General features: G+C 45.7%; 2 protein-coding genes across 3 annotated transcripts; both read left to right on the forward strand.

Annotated features, from left to right (window-relative positions):
* Positions 1 to 4,707: 4,707 nt before the first annotated feature.
* HMX2 (H6 family homeobox 2) lies at positions 4,708 to 7,263 on the forward strand. Its single transcript, XM_054436469.1, has 2 exons — positions 4,708 to 5,218; positions 6,141 to 7,263. Exons 1-2 carry the CDS (start codon positions 4,951 to 4,953, stop codon positions 6,692 to 6,694), a joined length of 822 nt encoding a protein of 273 aa, XP_054292444.1. The 5' UTR covers positions 4,708 to 4,950; the 3' UTR covers positions 6,695 to 7,263.
* A 3,527-nt stretch (positions 7,264 to 10,790) lies between these two features.
* BUB3 (BUB3 mitotic checkpoint protein) lies at positions 10,791 to 22,016 on the forward strand. Of its 2 annotated transcripts, none has more exons than XM_054435484.1 (8): positions 10,791 to 11,059; positions 11,494 to 11,688; positions 12,234 to 12,303; positions 14,343 to 14,494; positions 17,044 to 17,202; positions 18,878 to 19,055; positions 19,254 to 19,470; positions 21,694 to 22,016. In XM_054435484.1, exons 2-8 carry the CDS (start codon positions 11,494 to 11,496, stop codon positions 21,701 to 21,703), a joined length of 981 nt encoding a protein of 326 aa, XP_054291459.1. In that variant the 5' UTR covers positions 10,791 to 11,059; the 3' UTR covers positions 21,704 to 22,016. The 2 variants fall into 2 exon arrangements, with proteins under 2 accessions (XP_054291459.1, XP_054291458.1); XM_054435483.2 differs by having other exon boundaries at positions 10,829 to 11,059; positions 20,462 to 22,016.
* The last annotated feature ends 203 nt before the right edge of the window (positions 22,017 to 22,219 follow it).

Genomic DNA, 22,219 nt, shown 5'->3' on the forward strand with positions numbered 1-22,219 from the left:
CGGATCCTGGATAGAAACACAACCCTCGTCCTCACTGGGGCCCATGTATGCGCCTGGGATTCCTCCCCACCCTTCCATCTCCAGGACCCCTAAGGGTATCACTCGAGCGACGGGGCGGTTCCGGAGACCCGAAGGAAGGGATAGCTGGAGACTGCAGCGCGCCTTCTCCGAGAGTCCCCTGGAGGTGCGCATGAGTTGTACTCGCCAAGATCTCTTCCTTGGCTGCTGCTCCTGACGATGCATTTCCGGGGGAAACTTCCCAAAGTCTGAGTTGCCGGGGTTCCAAAAGGATACCTTTGGGTTTAGGCCTGGGAGAGGTATAGATCCAGCGAGAGAGCGCGTTGCGCCTATCACTGAGGCAGGAGCGGTGAGGTGGAGTCACCTGCTGTGCCTCACCCAAGCGCTAATGTCTTAAAGAAATATAAAGAATCCCCTTCTTTCGTGAGCTCCTTCACCGCCCTCACCCCCGTTGGTGATGGAGTGCACGCATCAGATTTTCATCAAAGTTCTATTAAGTGAAACATAGGTTGCAGGGCACCCTTTGATTGAAACAGTTTAAATTTTAATTGTGTTTTTAATTTGACATATAGTTGCAGAAAGGAATGACACTGCGTCGCCAAGGGGCGGTCGATTTTCTTAATTTCTCCCAGAGGAATTGATGAGTCTATCAGGCCACTAGATTGGAAACCCATTAAAGCTCTCTGGTTAGGCTGTTAATTGGAACTTGATGGATGTTGGGGGGAGGGGGGTGGGGAGTGTCGGGACTCGGCTATGCTGATCCAATCTTCATGACTTTCTGTTTTCCAATAAATTACACAATTCATTTTCCAGCCGCAGATTACATAAATTGTACACCTCTGGGGCTCTCTTTTTCAAATAGGGAGCCCTTTTCCCCAAAAGCCTATTGTGAGATGTCATTTGCACCAAAGAACGAACAGCAGAGGCCCTTGAATGAAAATCGAAACATAATCAACGTTTATACTTAGAAAATTTATTGAGATCATTTTCTCTGCTATTTCCTTATTTTAAAGTTTGGACGCGCCATATATCATAATCCACTCGCGTGGGGGGGGGGGCAGACTGTGTTTAATATTTATCGAAGCTTGATTCCAAGATCAAACTTGTTTATGACTTCATCTGTCATTTCGGAGGGAGCCTTCTTCTACTATTACCCGGCTCAGCCAGCCTATTTCCCAACTGCCGCAGAGCAGAGAGGATCAATTTTTATTAGGCTCCTCGGCAAGTTTGCTCTGGGCCGCTTTAATATTGAGCACTGGCATAATCTCGGGACCTAAACTTTAAGCGTTCTTTCAGGCTCAGAAAGTTTATCATTCCTTGGAACCTGGTTATGCCTAATTCCTAGGAGAGGGAGACAGGGGGTCGATCCCAAAGATGCAGAGGGGCCATTCTCCAAGGTGTGGGTATTAAACTGAGTAGGATTGGGCGGAGCTATCCCAAGGCTAGGGGGGTGGGCGGGGTGTGGGATAGTACTGAGTTGAAGGATTGCCACTCCTTAGGGGAGAGACACGAGGTGTCTGTGGGTGATGGTTCCAGGAACTGAGTGTTCCTGGGAGTGAGTTTTGTAGCTACACTGGGCCCAGGAGAGGGCGTCTGGGCCTCCGTGCTCCCGGTGAAGATCCCCATATGCTAGAAAGGGGTGGCAAGGCAGGTTGTTTCTTGTCCCTCCCGTCCTTGCGGTGTGACGGCTATAGGTGCTGGAGGGGCGGGAGGTCCCTCGGGCTATCAATCGAGGGGAGCTCAGGGGAGCTGCAGTCAGTCAGGCTGCAGAGCTGGGTCTCCACCACAGCCTTCCTTGCCCCAGCCCCGTGACCACCACCATCTCTTCCCTGGTTAAGTGCACACACTAGTAGGAGCTCAGTGAACGTTTGCTGAATGAATGTGTGAGTGTGCGTAGGCGTTTATGCAAGTGCCTTCATGGGAATTAATGCGTCCTTTGCCGGGTGTGGCAGCAGAGGAAGTGCCTCGGTGAAGATCAGACCCTCGAAGCGATTAGAGGGACGGGGCAGAAGAAATACAAGACAAGATGGATCTTTTTGACTTCCCAAACTATCCCTAGGGGAAGGAGAGACAGGGACACAAGGCTTCATAACTTCCTTGTTTAGAGTCTGCAAGCCAGGCTCCTTGCAAGGGTCGACTCCCCAGTCTCTCACTGTTTCAGGGCCTGGGAGTTGCTTTTCCGAGGCCCACTTCGAGGTCCCCTGTCCTGACAGAGATCACTCCTTGGGCTCTTGCCCCACCCATATACCCGCCCCCGCCATCCCGAGTCAGCAGGATCCTCACAGTCTCCCCCGCAGCCATCCTCCAAGCTCAATGCCAGTGTCTGCTCCTCTCTCCCTCCTCCCAAATGCGATGTATTGGCAGTGGAACAACCTTGAGCACGAGTCTTGCTTTCTCTGCCTGGGCTAGTCTCTTGTTTTCTTGAGCCTCAGTTTCCCGGCCTGTACATTGAGTGACTAGATCTGTGTCACTTGTTTGCCATCAGGATTAAAGCGAAAAATGATGGGGAGCTTCCAGCATGTTCCCGGCACGAAGTATTTACAGTTCAGGAAGGTTCGACCAACTCTCCCTACCTGCCCCCAGCTTTCTTCCCCAGCGGGGTGGCTGGCACTGCTCCCCGAGTTAGCTGGCCAGTTCCCCTCGGGGCTGCCTTGACCCTGGCTCTGGAGGCAGCGCCTAGCTCAGGATGCCTGCGAGAAGCGGATGGTTAGTGAGAATCGGACGATTCTTTCGCTGAAACTCCCGTGTACCCCCCAACAGCGCGGGAGCACGCGCGACCCGCTGCGACGTGGCCCAGGAGCCTGCGCCGCCGCGGCGCAGAGGAGAACGCACAAATTGTATTTCAGCGCCAGGTCCTTCCGGGTTAATGAGCTGACACCATGATTAAAGCTGACCATTTGTAATGTGTCTCGACCCTGCCGCTGAGCCCTGAAGAGGTTAATGCGGTGACGGAGGCAGGCACCTGCCCCTCGCTGGCCTCCCGGGCCGTGGCGCGCAACCCCTGGTCCCCGCCCCCTCGCCTGCCCCTGCCCCGGCTGCGCGGCCGATTCCTAATCAATTAGCCCATTAACGAGCCCTTCGAGGAGTTAAGTAGGGAGAGTTCTGCCACGGGCAGGGCCGCAGTCGGTAACTCACCGCGGCTAATGATATTATAAGCGCTTTACTTAATAACCCGGGCGCGGCGCAGGCGAGGAAGGAACTGCACCGTCATGGTGCAGCGTCTGGACATTTGTGGGGACTGATTCCAGAGTCTCCACTTACCCTTGGCTGCACTTGGGGGGCACCCTAAAGACAGGGCTTCCGGAATCTCTTGGCCAAGAGGTCCAGAGGCCACAGCCTGAGGGGGCGGGGTTGCTTGAGCACTTCGGGCCTTGCCTCATTTCAGTTTCCAGGAAGCTTGCGCAGACGACTGTGGCCCCAAACCGCTTTGCTTGGCTGGGCTAATTCTAGCTGGGGTAACAGCTGATCTAGGAATTAAAGGGGCGAGAGCCAGGGCACAGAAGGGGGCTATGAGAACACAGAGGGAATCACTATTTACTGAGCACCACGGTGTGCCAGGCTCGGTGCTGAGTAGTTTGACCTCACAACAGCCTCTGCGAGGGAGGCACTGCTTCCTCCAATTTTAGGAATAAAGAAACCGAGCCTCAGAATTTCCAAATGTCTTCCTCAAGATCACCTAGCCGAGATTTGAGTCAATTCTAAAATTCTAAAACCGAGTCCTGTCACCAGCTCCTTATCTTCTTCCTGGGAGCAAAGCATCTATTTCTGCAGCAGTTCGGAAACCTTCAATATTTACAAAACAAAAACACAGATTCACTCAAAACACGGGTGGGCCGTGGGCTACCCGGCCAGGTTTATGGAGTACCTACTATGCGCTGCTAGTGCTTCGAGGCTTTTAATCCCTACCTGAGGCAATCCGAGAAGTTATTTTCAACTATGAGGGCAGAGAGGCTTTAATCGGTATGAGTTGTGCAAGTTCACGCAGTGTGTAAATAGTTGTGCCGGGATTTGAACCCAGATCTCCTGACTAGAGGTCTTACGGCTTCCTCCCTCCCCCTAAAGATTCCGTAGGTCCGTAGGACCTGTGACAGGGATGAGGCCTGCAGACGGGGAAGGGGACTGTCTGCTCCCAAGACTCCTGGCCATGCTGGAGAGGATGAACGTCCGCCTGGAGACGCCTGCTCCTAACCCACCTCACCCCCACGCAGGGCGCCACGGTCCCAGGAGTGCCGGCTTTGCCCGCCCACTGAGGCTAGAAGGGGTGGAGGGCTAGGGGAGGATCGTGGAGCAGACTGTACAAGCCCCTGGGAGGCGCGGAGACCCGTCGCCTGCGGAGGCGTCGAGCCACTCCAGCTCCAAGTCCCGCACCGCCCCTGCCTCTGGAGAGAGGGGTCCAAGGGGTCCAAGGAGTCGGAGTCGCCACAGCTGCCGCAGCCGCCAGGGACCTGGGCTGGAATCTGCAGCTGCTTTCAGCCCTGGCTGCCCCTGGTTAGACACCGCTGATGCCCGCCAGGCCCTCGGTGCGCTCTGGGGGCGCACCGGTGCTGTGTGCCTGGCCGGAGCGTTTTGAAATTTTCCGGGGCCGCTCGGCGGCGCTGCGATTGGCCGCGTTCGGGTAACCTCTATGCAAATAAGGCCGCGCCGCCTCCGCGCCGCCGGAGACCCGGCGAGCTGGCAGGCGAGGAAGGGGCATTTGCACCGGGGCTGGGCGGGCGCACCCAGAGCCGGGCGGGCAGGAACCCCTGCGCAGCCATCCGGTGCCCGCATGTCCCTGGCGCGGAAGGGACGGCTCACCAGTCTCGGCGCCCCCTCCCCCTAGATTCCCTCCCCGCCCCTCCCCGCTGCCTGCCTGCTGCACCACCTTCCACCCAGATCACCCAGATCGTCTCTGAAGGGAGTTCTTGGTTTCCTTCGATTTCTTATGAACCCAGGATGGGCAGCAAAGAAGATGCGGGCAAGGGGTGTCCGGCGGCCGGTGGCGTCTCCAGCTTCACCATCCAGTCCATCCTGGGCGGGGGCCCCTCGGAGGCACCGCGGGAGCCCATCAGCTGGCCAGCCAGGAAGCGCAGCCTGTCGGTGTCCTCGGAGGAGGAGGAGCCGGACGACGGCTGGAAGGCGGCCGCCTGCTTCTGCCCAGACCCGCACGGCCCTAAGGAGCAGGGCCCCAAGCACCACCCCCCCATCCCTTTTCCTTGCCTGGGTAAGGATCGCACGTCGCCAGTGTGGCAGCGAGCGAGCGCGAGGGGAGGGAGGCTGAGCGCCCCGCCAAGACTCCCGCGCTGGGCCCCCTCTGGCCAGAGCTGCGGCAGCCGGGGTTCGGGACCGCGGGGAGAGGGGCGCGCACTGTGGTGCCTCCTCCGCCCGGTGGGCCCCTGGGAGGAGGCGAACACAGACCCGTGCGGGCTTGGGCTTCTTGGGGAAGGTTGAGTTGTTAAGAGAGTGGACCACAGCGAGAGGGACGCGCGGCCGGCCTTACACGCGGCTGTCCTCAATCACTGCACATCTGGTACTTTCTTTCCGGACACGAGGTGGAGATCTGCAAGTCGGGTCTGGGCAGTCTGTCTCCACCGTAATCTCTTTCTGAGTCTTCTTCCTCACTCGCTCCGTATCTCTGCCTTTCTCTCTCTCTCCTCCTTGGAATGATTAGCACTCCAAGATGATTGACAATGGTACATTTCAGAGACGGTTCCTCTTTACAACATTTGACGAAGGGGAGCCCTGCGTTAGTCCTTAGCGTGATTTCCAAACAAACGGCCTGTGAAATGATGCCACCTTATAAAGCTCGATGAACTCTTCCAGCTCAGTTACCACCAGGCAAATTCGCCTTTTAAAACTATGCTAATGTTTCCCCCTCCAGATCTCCTCTCCCTGTTGCCCCTGGCCCGCTCATAAAGGTGGGAGCACAGAGACCCCATACTCCAAGTAGCTGGGTCCCTCTCTTGTCGCTTTTAAGGGACGGGGTGCTGGGTTTGGGGGGCCAGTGAGAGGGATAAGAGGAGGGGATTGGTAAGGTGGGACCAAGACTGCAGGCGCTTGCCAACCGCTTGGTCCCAGGGAGAGCTGGCGGTCTCCGAGGCTCCCCAACCAACTCCATGGCCTTTCTGTCTGCTCTCGCTCCTTAGGTACCCCCAAGGGCAGCGGAGGCTCGGGCCCGGGCGGCTCGGAGCGCACGCCTTTCCTCTCTCCTTCGCACTCGGGCTTTAAAGAAGAGAAAGAGAGGCTCCTGCCTGCGGGCTCGCCCTCGCCGGGGTCCGAGCGGCCGCGGGACGGCGGCGCTGAGCGGCAGGCCGGCGCGGCCAAGAAGAAGACGCGCACCGTCTTTTCGCGCAGCCAGGTGTACCAGCTCGAGTCCACCTTCGACATGAAGCGCTACCTGAGCAGCTCGGAGCGCGCCTGCCTCGCCTCCAGCCTGCAGCTCACGGAGACCCAGGTCAAGACTTGGTTCCAGAACCGCCGCAACAAGTGGAAGCGGCAGCTCTCGGCTGAGCTGGAGGCGGCCAACATGGCGCACGCGTCGGCGCAGACTCTGGTGAGCATGCCGCTGGTGTTTCGGGACAGTTCGCTGCTGCGCGTGCCGGTGCCGCGCTCGCTCGCCTTTCCCGCGCCGCTCTACTACCCGGGCAGCAACCTCTCAGCCTTACCTCTCTACAACCTATACAACAAGCTCGACTACTGACCCGACCGCCGCCCCGTGTCGCCCGCCTGCTCCCCGGGCCGCCTCCAGCTGCCCGCAGAGCCGGGCGCGGACTGTACTCTAAGCAGGGCTCCGGAGCAAGGCGACGTGTTTCCAGAAATATGAAGTGATACACCATGTGTATTCATTAGCTCTTATTTATGGCCTCTGCCTTACTTTTTGTTTTGATTATTTCGGGTATTTATCGGCATTCCTTAAGTCAGAGCGCCTGCTTTCTACCTAGACCGAACCAGTACCCTTTGAAAACCATTCGGAGTGGGATGTTCTCAGGTGGTGGTGGGAAAGGGAGATTTGGCCAGACAGGCTGTGGTTGGTAGGGAAAAAAATCAGGAAAACACCTACAAAACCAGGTACACTCCTCCCCCATATATACACCTGTATATATGTACATGCATACACGCTTGGCCAAGCCAGGCTCTCAGAGGCTTTGGACAATTACCAAATTGCTTCTTTTCGTTTCCCTCATCCCGAGGATGGGTAGGGACGAAAAGGGGAGAGTTCAGATCTGTAAATATTTTTAAAAAGCAAAAAAATAAAACATTTTAAACATCTTTGCTAACTTTGGTGGGATTGGTTGCCCGGCATGATAACGCACGGAAGGTTTTCAGGGTTTTCGGTGGAAAGACTTGCATGCGTCTGCCTGCAGAAGCCTGGCTCGCTCCACGTGGAGGGTGGGACCGGGGTCAAGGGTTAAAGGTCGGGACCTTGGCGCCGCCCAGACTGCACGTGGCTGGAGCTGCCCGCCCACTCTCCCTCCTACGCCCAGAATCGTCGCGCGGGCTGGGGCGCACCCCGGCTGGAATCCAGCTCCAGAGTCCGCGCGGAGAAAGACAAAGACTGGGAGGCAGGCCTCGCCATTTAAGCGATTGCCTTACGGGAACAAGCGAGCCGGGTGCCCAGCGTCATATTCCCGGCACTGGTCTCGCCTTGAGCTTGGCCACAGCAGCTCAGGCTACTACATGCCCTGTGCCGCGCACTTCCTCTCCAGGGGTATAAAGCAGGCGATGGCGCTGCTTGTATCTGGTAAAGCCTCCACTTTGCTCGCCGCGAGCTTGGCGCGACCAGCTTGTCGCTGCGCCCAGCTACCCGGCCGGTGGCAGAGTTATGTGTCTCGCGCGGAGAGGGAACTGGGCGCGGTGAGGCAGTTCTTCGGCTCAGGAGAGATCCAGGGCCCGGGACCAGGCAAAGAAGGTGAGGGAGGCAAAGGCGCTTCCCTACACTCTTTTGTTGTTAATAGTTTGCATTGGTTCAGCGTGTGGCTGGATCACCGGCTAGCACGCTGCCGCTTGCTCTGAATGGAACCGTGATGCGCGGCGGGGGCGCCCACGGACTTCCTCGCCCTGACACCTGCGGCCGCGCAGGGGCTGGGAGGGCGCTGCATCGGGAGAATAGCCGCGGGAGTATCGTGCAAATTGCAGATTCTCGCTCCCGATAGATTGCAGCCACCTGTTCTTGGCAAAACCTCGGAAAAGGAAGCCTGAGCTTGGAGGAAGCCGGTGGTTCAGCACCACCTGGGGCGAGCTCCTCCGGCCTCTGGCTCGGCAGAGCGGATGCAAAGGAGCCTGGAGTCAGCAGCGCTGAGACCCTATCTCATCCGCTAGAAGGAAAACATTTGCGTGTGAGAGTTGACTCTGAGCTGCAAGTCATCGAAATCATCTACATTTGTGAATATATACAGGATATCTGTAAACGTCTATGTGACTCGCAGTATTTTTTGTAAACTGGCCAAACATATTCTATCTCATGTCCATTTTGAGATCATGATTTTTCTTCTCACATTAGATTTCATAAAAATCACAATCTATTCCAAGGTGATGTCAGAAGGATGTTACCCAAGAACACATCTGCCGACACTAAGTTAGTTCAATTACATTTATTTCAACTGAGCTTACATCAGTAAATATTTACTGGGCCCTAGTACCTGCTGGGAAACTATGCTATTGGGTAGTCAGATAAAAGAGACAGTGGATTCGTTTTCTTGTGATTTATCGTATACGTATACTTCGTTTCAATGAAATTCTTTTGCTTCAGATGGCCCTTTTGAAATATTTTCTAATGTTCTTGGAATATTCCACGAAAAAACCAAACTGCGTCCAAAGAACTGCTTCTATAGGAATATTCCATCCATATCATTTTTGTTTGCATTTCAATAGATTACAGTTTTTACAAAAGATCATGGTTTTAACAGTATTGGGTCACTGTATCCTCTGTAGGTTTCCCTTATAGGAAGTGGTTTCTTATAGCCATTTCAGTCACTTAATGACAGTGATTTGTGCCCTTAAAATTTTAGAGAATGATCCTTTTCCAGTTTGTCATGATGTGTATATTTCATTCTTTTTACTAATCCAGAAACTAGCTGTCAACCGTGATCCAACAGTATAATTAGTTCTTAGGAATTCCTCTCTTACAGGTAACTAGGTTTTACACACACACACACACACACACACACACACACACAACTTTGCATTTGGATTTAAATGTTCAGGACTCCATTGTTGCCAGATTTCCTGTCTCAAGACTATCAATTCATTTGAATAATCAGCAAAATCATCAGCCTCCTTTCAGCCTCTAAACTGGATTTAAAAGATTGACGTTTCTTAAAACTCAAATCGAGTCGGGCTGCAACTGCACGCCCAGAGGGACCTGAATCATACACACACTGGATAATGAAATACACTTAGATTTTATTAGTGGGTAATTCATGCTCAGAATCTTGGAACAATAATATAATTAAATAAACAACTGGGAGAAGGAACCAGATAAGTCAGGAGGTAAAATTATTTAGGTAAAGTTAGAATGGAAGTAAGGAACTGCATTTCAAAATTTTGAATTCAGCCGTTAACTTGTGGAAAGAGAAGAGATAGAGAACCAAGTACCAGGACTGGCAAGGAAGGAGGGCAAGCGTCTTTCAGCAGTAATATCATCAATGCAGTAGGCAGAAAGGTTGCTGTTGTATGTATGTTTCTTGTGTCAGGAATCATACAAAGAGATGCATCCAATTCAGGGTGTGTGAATGCATAAAGATCATCAATACTTTCTCATTAATGTCCCTTAAAAGTTAATCATTTTAACCCCACAATTTTCTCTCACTTCATACAAAATCAAATAAAACAATATATATTTTTCTTTTACAAAAGGCAGTGAAAAAGCAGTTAAAGCATGGATTAAATTGAAATTTTTCAGTGAGCCTTTGACATTCAAGAATAACTCAGTCACTTCATTCTACTGATTAAGTATTGCTTTTCTTTCATGGAGATAAAATAATTTGTCATTACTCAAGCAACCTTCTTGATCCTCATTTCTAGAGGATTCTAGAAAACAGCAAATGGAGCACACTGAGCCTGCAACTTTGGGGAGTGGCAGGACAGAGTGGAAGGGGAGAGGCTTGTAGCTGTCGTTTCAGGACCCTTCAAAAAACAGCTCTAAAAGAAGTGGTGGGAGCTTTAACACATTGCAGAGTACTGTCTCCCAGGCTGTTCACCCTTCTGAAGGGGGGTTCCTCGAGGGCAAAGGCTGGTCTGATTACATGCATCTTTCCAGAGCCTCTCACCAGGCCTGGCGCCAGTGGAGGCTCAATAAATGTTTGTGGAAAGATGGGGTGGAGAGATAAAGCATAATATAAATATGAATGGGTTTCTTCAGCAGAACTTGAGACAATGGGAAATGGGAGACCCTGGTTTATAGGTGGAAATTCCAAAGAAATGAGAAAAAAAAATCAAGCAAAATAATGCAGTTGATAGAGCAAATATTTCCTTCTCTACATCAACTTTTGGTTAGCTTCATGGGCGTGTGCACGCCCAGGCATAGGGAGAAAACTTTAGCACTATAGAAGTATTGACCAAAATGGGATTCTTGTGTTTCAGAGACTAACTTCAAGAGGAGGGCGCCATGGACAGAGCTGTAAAGATCTTTCCCGCTTTCTATTAAGAGGGCGGGCAGAGCGTCAGCCCCTAGAAAACTACATTTTCCAGAATGCCATACGCGGGCGGGAGAGGGCGCGAACAGAGCCTTGGCGCGATGCTCCTTGGGAGGTGTAGTTTCCACGCCTCCAGCTCGAACGCCGATGCCTCAGCGCAGTGGTAAAATGAGCCCACGTGATCGGAAAAGCAGCGGTTTCCCTTTGAGCCGGAACAGGATGACTGGGTTGACCGATGCTCGGCAGCTGAGCAGACCAATCGGTCGCCTAGACTGAGACGTTGGCGTTTGAAATCAGCCAATGGCAGGTCTACACTGGAGCTTCCTCTCCGCCTCCTTCGCCCAGCCTGAGAGTGCTCTGAGGAAAGCAAGGAGGCGGCGGCGGCGGCGAGCGGCGAGTAGTGGGAACGTTGCTTCTGAGGGGAGCCCAAGGTAGGGAGGCGAGGCGACGGTGTGTGGGAGCGGGCTCTCCAGGGACTTCCCGGGTCCGCAACTGGCAGGGCCGTTCGATTCGCAGGGGATCCCGTTTCGTTTCTATTGTTTTCCCTTTATCTTTAGGAGTGCCCGGGGCGACGGGACCCGGGAGAGGGGAAAGGGAACAGTCTGGGGTCCGGGCATCGCTGCGGGCCGGGCTGGGTTTAGGGGGACGGCGGTGCGGGCTGGGCCGGTTTGGGCGCGGCGGGGGCCGGGTGATGGAGCGAGTCTCGACCTTGGCGGGCGAGTGCTCGGCGCAGGCGCAAGCGCAGAGGCTCCTCGTGGTCATTCCCTCGGCCCCTCCCTTTGGGGGTCCCCCAATGCCAGGCTATCAGTGCGCAGCGCCAGCCCGCGGGACCCCTGGGGACTCTGACTGAGCGCCTGTTCTGCAGATGACCGGTTCTAACGAGTTCAAGCTGAACCAGCCACCCGAGGATGGCATCTCCTCAGTGAAGTTTAGCCCCAACACCTCCCAGTTCCTGCTTGTCTCCTCCTGGGACACGTCCGTGCGTCTCTACGATGTGCCGGCCAACTCCATGCGGCTCAAGTACCAGCACACCGGCGCCGTCCTGGACTGCGCCTTCTACGTAGGTGCCCTCCCGCCCCGCTTCTGCCCTCTTACTGTGTTAACGATTCTCCATGTTCGGAGCGTTTCTTTTCCAGTGTTGGGTAGAGGCGTCTGTCGGTGGGATTATTTGGACAGTTCTTTAGCTTTTCAGGAGCACCTACCTTGAACCGGTACCGTTTTGGGCTGAGGACATGCAGACATTGGAAACTCCGTCTCCCCTTTCCGTTACAGGCTTGTGGAGTAACTCTGTAAACTTCCTGAACATATGATCATTATATTTGCAACAATACTGTTTTGGCTGCCGTATTGAAAGGAACCGTTTAGGGGAAATGTATGTTTACCCTGAGCTAGCGTGTTGGCTAGAATAAAGCAGCCCTCCTTTAATTTCCTGACACAGGAGTTTAGTGACCACTTGCTTTTGATGCTGTTTTTTGGTTTGTTTACCATGAATAGTTGAGCCCAGTGCATATCCCGAGCGTAAACTGAACACTTGGTTGTAGAAATAGGAATGTTGAAACCCTTTCAAAAGTTCTAGTTTTTAAATGGTTCAAAACTATTTTATAGGATCCAACGCATGCCTGGAGTGGAGGACTAGATCATCAGTTGAAAATGCATGATTTGAACACTGATCAAGGTAATGTGACCATATCTTTACCAGTTTGTTTTCTTGGCTAGTGTTCTAAAGTATAAATGTTTATGTAGGAAGAGTAGTTCCTAAATTAATTAGTTACGAAGTTGCTTAAGTACAGGTGGCTTGAATTTAGGATTTTTTTATTTAAATGATAACCATTAAGTTACTGATTACAGAATATTATGCATGTATTTTTGCAGTAAAGCCAGTTATGGTCACCATTGTCAGTGTTTACATAAATTGACACTTAAGTATTTGGCCTTTATTTTGTCCTTAGAAGTGGGCTGGATCCCAGACTGGCCAGCGTTTCATTAGGATTTTCCACTACAATGCTGATGTTTTGAGAGTTCAGTTTTCAGAAGCTAATTTAGTTTTCAGAAGCTAAAGGTAGATTTAAAACCTGACAAAAAATAGGCAGTCATGTCTATATTAATTGTGTTTGTTTTAGGTATTTAGCAAAATATGTTTCTGTTGCATTGTTTGAATGAGTAACTAGATGATACATTTCTTTTCAGTTAAGTAATTTCTTAGAGGTCCAGATATGAAATGACTTACTCAGATTTTTTTGGTGACATTGGCACAGTGTAGAGATTGGACTGGAACCCAAATGCATAGAGCTCTCTAGCTGAGCATTTGTTTGCATGTGTATTCATCAGACATAGATATCCTAAGGAGATAGGAGGGTACAGAGATATGACTAGATAGAAGATGAGTTGAGCAACAGGAGAATGGATGGAGGATGGCCACATTTTGTCAAAAAACTAAGCACCCAATTAGAAGAGGCTTTTGCATGAAAGCTACTTTCTTCTGTAACTTATACTGCAGGTATTTGGTTTTGTTTGCCAGTAGCTTACCTTGTGTAATAAGTAAGCTTGTAGGTCTAGGTTCTATTTTTTGAGAAACTTGTAGGGGTAGGGAGAAACACTGAAAATCAAGAAGTTTGCTTTTCAGTGTTTCTCCCTACCCCTACAAGTTTCTGAACAAATATTCCCTACATAGAGAATTAGCTGTTTATTCTGTGAAAGTCACTGCCAAACTTCATGAAATCCTTTTTCTTTCTTGGTTTTTTTTTTTTTTTTGAGATGGAGTCTCACTCTGTTGACCAGGCTGGAGTGCAGTGGTGTGATCTTGGCTCACCACAGCCTCCGCCTCCCGCATTCAGGCAATTCTGCCTCAGCCTCCCGAGTAGCTGGGACCACAGGCGTGCTTGGCTAATTTTTGTATTTTTTAGTAGAGGCGGGGTTTCACTGTGTTGTCCAGGATGGCAGGATGGTCTTGAACTCCTGATCTCGTGATCCGCCCACCTTGGCCTCCCAAAGTGCTGGGACTAATCTTACTGTTTGCAGGTCAGGACCATATATTGTTCATTCCTATATCCTTAGCAGTTGGCACAGATTCTGGTACATAGTAGATGTTAGTTGAAGGAATAAATGAGATATAGTGAGAAGGTTCAAATTGAAAAGAAAGAAAATGTCTATTGAAAATTTGAACCACAGTGGAACCAAGTGGAGTAATGAGAGGACTTTGCTCCCAGTTCTCATACCCTTTAGCCATGTAAATAAGTTTCTTAGCAGCATTGGCTTAATGTTCAACATAAATGTTGTTGATCCAGAAGACCAGAGTTCTCCATTCATTTGTTCATTCAACAGATATTTCTTGAGCACCTAGCCTGTACCAGACCTTGCACTAGATACGGGCAGAGATAACAGAGTTAAACGCAGTTCCTGGTAGGAAATCTAGAATCAAGTGAGGAAGATAACAGACATGCCACTATGTTAATGTAATCTGAAATTCAAGACAGCCTTTGGTATGTGCCATACTAGTGAGTCATGTGAAGTGTGCACTATAAGGTGAACAGAGAGGAATGGATAACTTTGTAGTCATGGAGAGATTTTTCTGTCTGTAGACATTTCCATGGGGTTGGATGAGGCAAATTCATTACAGTTGAATGAATGTTTCTTTTAATTGTTTATTTTAGGAATCTTTAGTAAAGGTAGTAAGCTAGATGTTGGGGATTTTTTCCCCTTTTTTTTTCCCTATAGAAAATCTTGTTGGGACCCATGATGCCCCTATCAGATGTGTTGAATACTGTCCAGAAGTGAATGTGATGGTCACTGGAAGTTGGGATCAGACAGTTAAACTGTGGGATCCCAGAACTCCTTGTAATGCCGGGACCTTCTCTCAGCCTGAAAAGGTAGGCTCTTTATATTCATTGCAGGAGTTGATGGTTTTGGGGTGATTTTTGTCTTGATACATGATTGTTGACTATGCTTGTTGAATTTAAAGGTGAAAAGTCAACATGGGGGAAAAAAGTTGACAGTTGGTTTTATAAATCCAACTACATAGAAATGCTTTAATGCAAAAGAAAATTAACTTTGGGATTTTGGGCCAACTTTTATTTGTCAGTTGTTATATTTGCTTCCATGTATTGTTAATGCTTTAAATCGCAGAATTGAGAAGCAACTCGCTGCCTTTTCAGAGAAGTCATTTAGCAGACTGTTCGATTGTCTTAAATTGACACTCAGTCCCAAACCAGAAAATTGGATGGAGCATCACTTATTTTCATTTGTTATCTGAGGTTTCTTTTGAGTTGACTGTTGAGAGGGCAAAATGGGTTATCTTTTCAAGTTCAGTGAGAAAGGTGTTTTATGTTCCCTGGCTTCTACTGTTTGTATATTTATTTTTTAATACTGACAGATGTAGTTTCAAGGTGCCTTAGTGAACAAAGCTTTTTAAAACCAAAACTTTGTGTATTATTCTAACCTTTTGATCTGTATGATAAAAGTGTAATTGAGTATTCCTTCTGTATCCTCATCAGACTTTATCAGGTGGTAGTTAATTTTAAAGATTGATTGTTTAAGCAGTTTAAAGGTATCCTTCACTTGAGTCTATTTCCTTAGCGTAAATATACTATTCAATTCCTGTTAGCCATCATTATATACAATAGTGCATCCAAAGAGCCATTATTTTTGTCACATCACAGTCGAATCTACTCCTGGCAAGACCTTTGTTCAGAATAAAATAATTGCATTGTTTCTAGTTTTGATTTATGGTTGTATGTAACATGTTAAGAACTGTGATAAATTGCTGACAGAATATCATATAATGGACAGCCACACTGAATCAAGCTGCTTATTGGTTCAGCAAGGTTCATTATGTCACTTTTTTTAATACTTCCTTTGATAAATGTATATACCTAGTCAGTAGCATGACAGTGGTTTCACTTGATTTATGATCAGTGGGGATAGAAAGCACTATTAGAAGCTTGTGTGTCACCTATATAGTAAAGATTTAAGATAAAATTCCCAGTATGATTGTACCATTATAAATCGATCTCTTTCTGGATTCTCCATTTTTAAAGTTTGGTACTTTATACATCTTAGATTAATTTTCATTTTACTGCAAACATTTTGTTTTCTGAGTAAGCTATGATAAATCTTAACATTTCTGACATTTAAATCTGCTTATATTAAAGCTATTGTTTTGAATCTTAATTTTAATTCCTTATTTTTCCTTGGTCACATTAATTGTTGAATTTTAAGGCCAGATTCTAGAGAGGGATGGGACATGGCATTGTTAAAGCTAACTTGGTTCTTCAGCTGATGGTATGTGGTTAACATACTAGTGATTATTAACATATGGCTTAAGTATTGAATGTTGAAGAGACATCTTACTTTGCCATGGGGCCTCTCTACATTTTTTATGGCGGTTCTTCAGGTTTGAAAATGCTAAGTCAGATTACAGTTTCTTATTAATTGAAAATAATAGAGCACAGTTGTGAATCGCAAGTCTAGAGTTTTTAAGAGTGACTGAACATGATCAGGAGAATATTTTTTTGCCACCTTTTTAATGAGTTGGCTACCTCTGTTTTGTTTCCAAGTAACATTATATTTGCGAATAAACCACTAAGTGTTTGCTTGTAGGAAATTCTATGGTTTATTTTAAAGGAATTTTTGTGGAAAGTTTAATATTGAAGAAAGACATTATAAGGGGAAAAATAGGGGATACACTACTTTTAAAAATTTTCCCTAATGTTGAACTTCTATCTTGAATGCGTAGTATTACGTCAGGGCACAAGAATTGCTTTGTCATATGTCAGACCACTATCTTGTCTTTTAATTTTGAGTTTGTATGCCACCAAAGGCTACTAAACATCTAATTAGTGGTGGCTCCCTCACCCTTCCTGGAAAGGCCTATTGATTCCATGTAACAACTGGGGAGAAAAAATCAAGATTTTTAGAGTTGCAAAATGAAATATTCTAAAAGGTGGTTATAGAAAAATAATTTTGAAAATGATTGTTTTATGAAAAGCCAGAAACCCATTAAACTCTACCTTGAATTATTTTATGGCTCTATTATCTCATTTTTCAATTTTCTTTACACTTTTATGTTGTCTCTAAATGAAACATGAAGGCTGGGAAAAATAGTTTAATTTGTTTTAGTAGTGGAGAGAATTAAGACTTCAAAAGCTCCTTTACAGAATTACTTAGAATGTACATTATATGATGCTTGGTGAAGTATGAAGAGCATCATGGATTTGCTATTTTGTGTGAATTACTTGGTTTGAATAGTTGCAGTATCTAAAATTGGTTTGAATAATTGCAGTATCTAAAATTGTTACCTGTGGGGAATTCAGTCAGCTAATTTTTTATGGTCTTATGATCAGATGGGCTTTATTTTGGGGCAAAATGCCATTTTCAGGCAAGAAGGTGATTTTTAGCAAGTTTTGATCTTTTTTAAAAGGTATATACCCTCTCAGTGTCTGGAGACCGGCTGATTGTGGGAACAGCAGGCCGCAGAGTGTTGGTGTGGGACTTACGGAACATGGGTTACGTGCAGCAGCGGAGGGAGTCCAGCCTGAAATACCAGACTCGCTGCATACGAGCGTTTCCAAACAAGCAGGTACTGAACTATACCTCCTTTTCTTTCTGGAATTTGAAAATAATATGATCTTATATTAAAATGATTTGGCGACTAGCCCCTGAAGCCTTCTTTTTTTTTTTTTAGTAGTGATTTAGAATTTGCTGTTAGGTGTATTCTTCCTTGATATTTTTGACAGCCATGTGTTAAAAGGAAGTGCGTTAACCCCCATTTTAGAGACGACCTTGATGTTCAGAGAGACCAAGTAACCTGCTCGGGAAGTGGTTTGAATAGAGGAGGTCTTCTGATCTTTTGTTGATCCTGGTCCAGGATGCTTCATAGGTATACAGTAATCAAAGAGGGCTTTGCAGATATTTCAGTTTACAAAATGCTGAATTAAAATTTATATCTGGATTTTAAGCTTATGGAATTTGCTGTTTTCTTTTTGCCTTTTTGTAACCCTAATGCTCATAGAGTTCTTTCCTCAGTTTGACAATAGAACTTTGATAGTTTTTTTTTTTCTTAAACTCAACTGAGGTTAGAGAGGCAGGGCCCCTCTTATGACTGACTCTTGATGTACAGGGTGGGTCACCTTCCATCATTGCTAAATGATATTAGCCTGTTTATTAGTGAGCTCCCTTCTCCCTCAAGTCCTTAAAGCTCTAAGAGGAGATGGTGGTGTGGTCAGGTGCAATAGGAATTTTGCAAGAGGAAAAGTCATTAAAAACAGAAGGTGTCTCTGGTATCTTATCGCTGTCCTTTGGTGGTTGTAGAACTTGAAGCAGGTATGTTATTCTCTTTGCTTTTTAACCTGCAAAGGCCAGTACCTCAAATGGTGATCACAGTTCCTTTTTTTAGGAAATTGTAAGTTTCCATTGAAGATAAAGAATTGCAGTTATGTGAAACTTTAGAGATATAAATATGTGATTAAAATATGCTTACATTGTGAACATTATTTTAATGCCATTATATCTAATATTTTCTATAGGATTATTTTTACTTTGTAATGGAAGTTAAAAAGTAGGATTTTACTGACTTATTTATTTCTTCATAAACAGTTTTCAGGAATCTTTTTCATACCTTGAAGGATTAAAAAATCACAGATGTCATATTTGGTGTGTTATCTCTTATTTTTTAAGATATTGTCATTTCAACGAAAGATGAAAAAACGTTTGAAATTGTAAACCACTTTTGAATGTCCCTGAAAGTCTTTGTGCAAACCTGATTTGCTATATTAAATGCAAGAAGTAGTATGACTGAGATGGAAGACTGGTGTTCTAGTTGATTTGGATTATTGATGCCCCCAATGAAGGAAACACAATTCTTAACAGTTGTTCGTGATGAAGAGGCACAGAACATAGAAGAATATATTTTAACTGAGGGAACAAACTTGAGTCTGCTGGGCAGGACAACAGGACAACAAATAAGCGACACTAAAACACTTTAAAATTTTCTTTAGGTTTGATGAAATAAGTAGACATTTTTTATTGTAATGTGCAAGGCCCTGGTACCTGTGAGGAAAGCATGTGATGACAGTCTTATTTTCTTTTTAAAGTCGTCATAGCTATGTTAGTACAGCCTAAACACTTCATTAAAGCCTGCTGTACTTCTCATTTCTGAAATAATCACTCTTTAGTGTGGGTTGAATTTGGGAATTAGCACCTTGTTTTTGGAAGCTGGAATTTACCATTTTCTTCCTCTGGTTCTCTCTTGGCAGGGTTATGTATTAAGCTCTATTGAAGGCCGAGTGGCAGTTGAGTATTTGGACCCAAGCCCTGAGGTACAGAAGAAGAAGTATGCCTTCAAATGTCACAGACTAAAAGAAAATAATATTGAGCAGATTTACCCAGTCAATGCCATTTCTTTTCACAATATCCACAATACATTTGCCACAGGTAAAGTATGGCATGCTGACCTATATTTAATTATTATATTATTTGGTGCTTGCTTTTTATGGTATTTAGTGAAAAAAAGTCTGTACAGTGCTTTAGGGAAATGTAACTTCTATGACCTTAAAAATTAACTGTTAAGAGAATGGTTATTTCTGTATCTGGTGTTAAGCACCATTTTAACTGTTTTGAAATTACTTCCAGGTGGTTCTGATGGCTTTGTAAATATTTGGGATCCATTTAACAAAAAGCGACTGTGCCAATTCCATCGGTACCCCACGAGCATCGCATCACTTGCCTTCAGTAATGATGGGACTACGCTTGCAATAGCATCATCATATATGTATGAAATGGATGACACAGAACATCCTGAAGATGGTATCTTCATTCGCCAAGTGACAGATGCAGAAACAAAACCCAAGTGAGTATGCTTCACCTGTATTTGAGCCTTTTCTTGCATTCAACCCAGGATTTATTAATTTTTCTAAATTCATGAATAGCATTGTTGATGCCTGCTCGATATTACAGCTGACTGTAGGGTTGGAGTTGATGTTATCATGTTCTCCCAAGCTTTCAATATCCGTAGGTTGATAGACGTCTGATGGATAAAATTGTGCCTAGTTGTTTTGTAGAGAAGAATGTCAAACTCTCATTCTTCTTGAATAGGCTCTATTATTTGAATCTCTGGAGTTATTACCAGCTCATTGCTTCAAAATTAAGTTGAGGAATTCAAGAATAATTTATTTTAGTAAATTCTATTTAAGATGTTTAAGAATTTGAACTGCCAAAAATCTTTCCTCTCCACAGAGGTTATTTCTTTAATATTAACACAAAGTAAGTGACCTTCAGGTCTTATTGGAAACCCAGAGTAATATGGCCTTGCCTGGAATTGCAAATTTCCTTAGTTTTGAAATTTTCATAGATGTCTTTGGTTCTTGGTTGTAACTGTTGACTGAGAAGAGCCATTTACATTTTTTGATACCAACAGGGCAAAGCTTTTTACTTAATTACCTCCACCAGTCTTAAGGGAAATCTGATACTTCAGCATGTGTTAAACTATAAAATACCTACCCCAAGTATCTGCCCAGTTCCCTGTCCCCTCTCCCCAGGCCCTTAAAGGAAGTTTCTCGATACATATTTGTAGAATAACTGAATGTTTTCAGGATTCCTATACTTTGCTGAGTTAAAATGGGTATGGTACCCTTGCTGATTGGTTGAGCCCCTGAGAGGGGGCAGAATATTAAATATTCCATATCAGATATGCTTTTACAGGTTTGACTTTAGAAAAGTCTTAGCATGTGAAGCCTGTTGGATAAAGGGCTGTGTTTGCATTTAATCTGTCACTTTTGTATCTCCTGTCCTGGCTGGCCATTTTGATCTCATGCTGTTCTTTTTTTCTTTTGAACTTGTAGGTCACCATGTACTTGACAAGATTTCATTTACTTAAGTGCCATGTTGATGATAATAAAACAATTCGTACTCCCCAATGGTGGATTTATTACTATTAAAGAAACCAGGGAAAATATTAATTTTAATATTATAACAACCTGAAAATAATGGAAAAGAGGTTTTTGAATTTTTTTTTTTTAAATAAACACCTTCTTAAGTGCATGAGATGGTTTGATGGTTTGCTGCATTAAAGGTATTTGGGCAAACAAAATTGGAGGGCAAGTGACTGCAGTTTTGAGAATCAGTTTTGACCTTGGTGATTTTTTGTTTCCACTGTGGAAATAAATGTTTGTAAATAAGTGTAATAAAAATCCCTTTGCATTCTTCCTGGACCTTAAATGGTAGAGGAAAAGGCTCGTGAGCCATTTGTTTCTTTTGCTGGTTATAGTTGCTAATTCTAAAGCTGCTTCAGACTGCTTCATGAGGAGGTTAATCTACAATTAAACAATATTTCCTCTTGGCCGTCCATTATTTTCTGAAGCAGATGGTTCATCATTTCCTGGGCTGTTAAACAAAGCGAGGTTAAGGTTAGACTCTTGGGAATCAGCTAGTTTTCAATCTTATTAGGGTGCAGAAGGAAAACTAATAAGAAAACCTCCTAATATCATTTTGTGACTGTAAACAATTATTTATTAGCAAACAATTGATCCCAGAAGGGCAAATTGTTTGAGTCAGTAATGAGCTGAGAAAAGACAGAGCATATCTGTGTATTTGGAAAAATAATTGTAACGTAATTGCAGTGCATTTAGACAGGCATCTATTTGGACCTGTTTCTATCTCTAAATGAATTTTTGGAAACATTAATGAGGTTTACATATTTCTCTGACATTTATATAGTTCTCATGTCCATTTCAGTTGACCAGCCGCTGGTGATTAAGGTTAAAAAGAAAAAAATTATAGTGAGAATGAGATTCATTTCAATGTAATGCACTAAAGCAGAACACGAACTTAGCTTGGCCTATTCTAGGTAGTTCCAAGTAGTATTTTTGTTGTCAAACTTTAAAATTTATATTAATTTGCAAATGTATGTCTCTGAATAGGACTTGGACCTTTCCTGAGATTTATTTTATCCGTGATGTATTTTTTTTTAAATTCTTTTGATACAGAGAAGGGTCTTTTTTTTTTTTTAAGTATTTCGGTGAAAACTTGGTGTAAGTCTGAACCCATCTTTTGAAATGTATTTTCTTCATTGCAGGTCCACCTAATCATCCTGTGAAAGTGGTTTCTCTATGGAAAGCTTTGTTTGCTTCCTACAAATACATGCTTATTCCTTAAGGGATGTGTTAGAGTTACTGTGGATTTCTCTGTTTTCTGTCTTACAAGAAACTTGTCTATGTACCTTAATACTTTGTTTAGGATGAGGAGTCTTTGTGTCCCTGTACAGTAGTCTGACGTATTCCCCCTTCTGTCCCCTAGTGAGCCCAGTTGCTGTATCTGAACAGTTTGAGCTCTTTTTGTAATATACTCTAAACCTGTTATTTCTGTGCTGTCTAATAAACGAGATTCAGAACCCTTGAATGTTGGATGTTTTTGAATGTTGGTAATTAATATAATTTACTTAAAAAGGCTTGTGTAAGGCAAAACTCGTCATCACAGTCATGTTGGGGGATGACATTTTACCTTTAAGTCCACTCTCCCTCGTCTAATTGTCTCCTCTGATGTGCGTTGGGGATTCAGTCCTGCATAAAGTGATTTGTTGGAGTTCAGCCATTTCCCTCATG

The sequence above is a fragment of the Pongo pygmaeus genome, chromosome 8 (genome assembly GCF_028885625.2).
Source record: "Pongo pygmaeus isolate AG05252 chromosome 8, NHGRI_mPonPyg2-v2.0_pri, whole genome shotgun sequence".
Classification (NCBI taxonomy): domain Eukaryota; kingdom Metazoa; phylum Chordata; class Mammalia; order Primates; family Hominidae; genus Pongo; species Pongo pygmaeus.

Bases quoted from the DNA above. Each gene is read 5' to 3' on its own strand.
- HMX2 (XM_054436469.1), top strand. From the start codon at position 4,951: ATGGGCAGCAAAGAAGATGCGGGCAAGGGGTGTCCGGCGGCCGGTGGC. The intron at 5,219-6,140 runs GTAAGGATCGCA...CTCGCTCCTTAG, and splicing joins CATCCCTTTTCCTTGCCTGG to GTACCCCCAAGGGCAGCGGA.
- BUB3 (XM_054435483.2), top strand. From the start codon at position 11,494: ATGACCGGTTCTAACGAGTTCAAGCTGAACCAGCCACCCGAGGATGGC. The intron at 14,495-17,043 runs GTAGGCTCTTTA...CTTTTTTAAAAG, and splicing joins CCTTCTCTCAGCCTGAAAAG to GTATATACCCTCTCAGTGTC. The intron at 17,203-18,877 runs GTACTGAACTAT...CTCTCTTGGCAG, and splicing joins GAGCGTTTCCAAACAAGCAG to GGTTATGTATTAAGCTCTAT.